At 35.1% G+C, this 4650-nt stretch overlaps 1 protein-coding gene across 1 annotated transcript; it reads right to left on the reverse strand.

Moving 5' to 3' along the window:
- Positions 1 to 458: 458 nt before the first annotated feature.
- Positions 459 to 4111, reverse strand: zyd (sodium/potassium/calcium exchanger zydeco; the record flags this gene model as incomplete). The annotated part of the gene is made up of 3 exons (XM_017633278.1): positions 459 to 1238; positions 3387 to 3488; positions 3556 to 4111. Coding segments are annotated over 3 exons (996 nt in total), but the record flags the coding sequence as incomplete, so codon positions are not given.
- Between the last annotated feature and the right edge of the window lie 539 nt (positions 4112 to 4650).

The following is a 4650-nucleotide window of genomic DNA, read 5'->3' on the forward strand; positions in this document are numbered from 1 at the left end:
TTAGCGAAAACCGAAGGAAATGATTTTGCAGAATTTATTAGTATGTATTTAAAAATTTAATTACAAAAATTTGTGAAAGCTTTATATTAAAAATGTTTAATACAAAACTAGTTTTACCGGAAACCGAAGAAAAAATTTTTTAAAATTTAATTTAAAACTGGAAATTTGATCTAATTTTTTTTAACTTTATTTTTTTAAATTTTAATCAAAAGCTAGTTTTACAAATGTAAGTGCTAAACTAAATGCTACGAAAATCTTTTTTTTCCACACCGAATATTGCATGTTTTTTTAACGCTTTTAAGATTTTATAAAGGAAACTTATTTATTACACAACTTACATTTTACATAATTAAGCAAAAGGGTTGTAACTGGTGAATATGTATATTTTCACCGCATGACTTTATTTATTTTCATGAATTCGACACTTTAAATTTTTTCATTGAATAAGAAAGCAATTATTACAAAGTTTTTCTTTTCAATTTATTTACATTAAATTATAGAGTACACTTTTCGCTCAAACCACTGCGCTTTGGCATAAAAATTAACATCAAAAAAATTAAATAAAAATGTTAACAAAATAAAACTTAAACTTATAATACCCTTGTACAACGAAAAAGAAATATATTAGTAAGCAGCTGAGTTGCATAACCAACTGGTTGTTTGTAACTGCTATATCTTCAACTATGTTTTTGTTATTTTAGTTTTTACAAATACTTTTTTTTTACTGCAGCAGAACTTATAATTTTTCTTCTCCCAATTCACTGCTACATATAATTGGATTTTGTGCCCAGTTTGTTTCTTTTTTTACCACTTAAATTTGTACGTCAAATTCGCACACGCTACTACTACTTTCTATCCTTCTCGCCCCTCCATCACGTACTCTCTGCTCGCGTGCACGCTTCACGAACGTCCGCAGGTTGGCAAGTTGACCCGGAAGAAAACATTCAATTCTATCAGCGATGCGAATACCATAAAGACCAAATACATAACCAAGCAGGCCATGCCCACTCTTCGATCCAGCTTGAATTTATTGAACGAGAATGTGATATAGAGCAAAAAGAGGGTGGAGAGTAACGTTATAGCCGAATACTCCAGTCCAGCTGAATTGATGCCGACATAGTTTTGACCCTCTTGTATGGGAAAGAAGACAGCTTTGATGAGCCAAGGTACACCCAAACAAAGTAGTATATCGAAAGTATTCGAGCCGATCGAATTGCAAATTCCCATAGAACCGTGACCTGTAAGGAGAATGAAAAATATGCAGTGAAATTAGAGAGTTTAGGTAGTCGCTATAGCTTAGTGTGGTTAGTACAAATAGATAACTGTGAGGAAGATATCACGGAGGAGGCACGCCATATCTAATTTACTCATTCTTGCTATTCGCTGGCTACCTAACCAGTCGAAAAGTTCCCGTAGACAAATACATACTAACTGAAGAACTTCTGAGGAATCCAAATCGGTTCAAAATGCCTTTGACGACTTTGTGTTCACAAGGTAGACTTATTCCTGACGCACAAACGTCGTTTTTGTGGTTGTGGCGGCTTACTTAGCCATGGATAGATCGATCAAGAAGTTAGTTTTTGTCGTCAAGCTCAACCAAGGTCCGAGAAACAGTCGGTTTCGGCGGGTTCGGATCAACAAGAGGGGGATTTGAGTGGGAGAAATTCTTCCATAAGTCATTTTTTTGAATAGGCGGAAGTTAAGCTGCTTACATATGAGTCTCGTTTTCTTGTTTCCGGTTGGTGATTGGACTCTAATTAGGGCATTCACAAGGTTAGGGTTCATGAAGGCGGTATGTCTGGGTTAATGATGTTTAACCCATTAAGAACCAAAGGAAACATGCTTCCCAAAGAGTTTCTCAGCTCATAACAAAACTGTTTCGCTTTTTATGTGTCCAATTTTTATTAAGTTATTTTTATCATAAAATTTTGGAAATACAAATTAAATATTTTTATCAAAACTTAAAAAAAAATAACCATGAATTAGAAAAATATTAGTTTTTGAAGAAATATGGGTTAAAGAAAATTATAAATTTTTGAAAACATTTTAGTTTTGAAAAATTTCAACTAAGAAAAAAAAACTTAAGGGGTAAAAATCTTAAAATACTTTTTTAAAACTGAATTCAGGAAAAAAAAAAAATTTTTGTGAAATATTTTTTCAAGAAGAAATATATTAAAAAAAAATATTTTTACCAAAAGTAGAAATAATTATCCAAATAGAAAAAAAATGCATAGGAAAGCAAATTTTTATGCAATCAATTTCGAGGAAGATATGTTTCACTTATTTCTTGAAATTTTTTTCCAAAAAATAAATTTTTTATAGAATTTTGTTTTAATGTAGTGCTTAAATTTTTTTTTTTATAAAAGTAAGAAAATTATTCAAACAGAAAAAAACTTGTTTGGGAAAAAATTTTGTTGGAAAAAATTGTTGGGGAATTCGAGTTATAAAAAAATACTTTTTCTTTATTTCCTCTTACAAATGATTTTTTTACCGACCTCAAGAAACAAGAAAGATTTTTATTTATAGACTTACGGTCCTGAAAGGGTTAATTTCTGCCGTATACTGTAGAGTCCAAAATCTGGCTCGTGACGTGCCTGGAGATGCTCGATCTCAAACAGATGTCGGCAACCTAGTTCTTGGAGACTGCTTGCTTGAAGGTGGTGTTCCGCAGCGATTTACTTAAATTATAATTGCGTTTATATATGTTAGTAAGGAGAGAAAAGGGTCAATTCCCGTTCTGCGTTATCGTGAAGTGAAGTTAAAAGTATAAAATTAACAACGAAATAAATGCGGTGTAAAGGTGTTATTTTTATCACTTCAGGATAACGCAGAACGGGAATTGACCCTCAGGCTAGCGCAAAAGGGCCTTTGTGATGCAGAAGTAAGAAAAGTCTGAGAGATTTCTTTAGCGTCGTTATAGCAATCGTCAATTAGTTGGTAGCGAGTTTCGCTAGGCATAAACTTCAAAACTAATTTGGATACTTTTGGGTGCTTAATCTTCAAATACTACTGAAGATTTTCGACCACGCAATTATATGTTTCAGCCCAGACGGCAGACACTAAGTCTGAATGCCTTCTAGTAACCGGAAATGGCTTACAGTATCGGAAGCCTCCAATAAGTCCAACGGTACTAAGATAGTTTTCTCAGAGGCTCGGTTACTAGTTGCTTTGTTGTTAAGTATGTAGGTGCTACGTGAAGTTCGAAAGTAGCATGTGTCTATACTAATTGGGGGCGGAGAGCTTTCGAGCGGTAAGACACTTTTTTTGCTGGTTTTCCAAGAAATAAATACTTTATTGAATCCCACAGAAGTTATTAAGTTATTAGAAGTTAGGTGTTAACTCTTTGCTAGATCCAGTATCTATAATCCGCTTTCCGACATTTTTACCTCTTTTAGCCACAATAACGCTGGAAACCGCCTCCGGCACGCTTGTGCCCGCAGCCAGAAAAGTGATCCCCATTACTGAATCTGGTATTTTCAGTGTGTCACCTGATAAGAAAAAATGGGGAAATTAAAGAAATTTAAATACTGCTTACTACACATGCACCTCACTCACCTATAATGGTGATCATCCAAGCGACCACATAAGACAACGAGCCAATCCACACAATACACATAATGAAAGTCAATGGGAATATCTTATTATTCTTTGTCTTCTTGCAATCCGGTATCGCTATGCGAAAGAGTAAATGTATGGGCCAAATGATGAGCCAAGTGAATTGTGCAAAACAGCTTTTATCCTTTGGATAGTGCAGCAGTTTATAATGTTCTTCCTCATCCTCCTCGTCGATTGCTGCTGATGGCGGGATAGCTACCGAGACAGCGCCGCCGACTGTTGCAGTCGGCTGTAATTCCACGGCTGCTTTTTCTGTAGCAATTGTGGCGGTTAGAATTTTAGCATCGGCCGGTGGTTGTAAAATAGCTGCTGTTGTTGTTGTTGCTGTGGTATTAGAATTTGAATTCGTATTCGAATTCGTGGCTGCGGCGGTGGCTGCAGGAGGTGGTGATGCCGTTGGTTGCAGCTTTGGTGGCTCATTATTTACGCCGCCATTTAATTGTATAGTGGAGAGTTTGTGGCAAATACGATTCTCGACAAGGTCTGCAAGGCGGTGAAGGGGGATTATTGATGTTTAGAATGAGTTCATTGGCCATTTGTTGTTAGTTAAATGGTTAATAGGGGTAAGGTTTATGTAAAGTACTTGCTTATTAGTGTTAGTAAGCAAAATGGATTCAAGCTGCATGAAAGGGGTATATTGTTTAATAGTTAAGAGATAAGATTTAGCGTTAGATAAATATTTTTGCAAGAGCAATCAGCGGAAACAAGTAATCATGAGATCTTAAAAGTGAGCACACCTTTTCGCATTCATATCCTATCTAAAGTTCGGAAATTCTGGAAAAGTTATTCTTAACATTTCCAAGTGGTGCTTCTCAAACGACTACCGAAGAGTCAATTAATAAAGGGAGCCAGCTTCCCAGTATTTTTGAGATATGGTTTCCTAGCGTATATATGTAACTCGGGAGTTTAGTTGAAATTTTAAATAATTTCGATATTAGTTCCTTACTTTTCGTCCAACAATTTGGAGCTCAGACTAAATTAATTATTTTAAAAATTTATTGATGAGAACAGGCCGGTGTCACCTGAAAGAGTCAG

This window comes from Rhagoletis zephyria, unplaced genomic scaffold (genome assembly GCF_001687245.7).
Source record: "Rhagoletis zephyria isolate East Lansing unplaced genomic scaffold, Rhagoletis_zephyria_1.1 Rzeph_scaffold_11336, whole genome shotgun sequence".
Classification (NCBI taxonomy): domain Eukaryota; kingdom Metazoa; phylum Arthropoda; class Insecta; order Diptera; family Tephritidae; genus Rhagoletis; species Rhagoletis zephyria.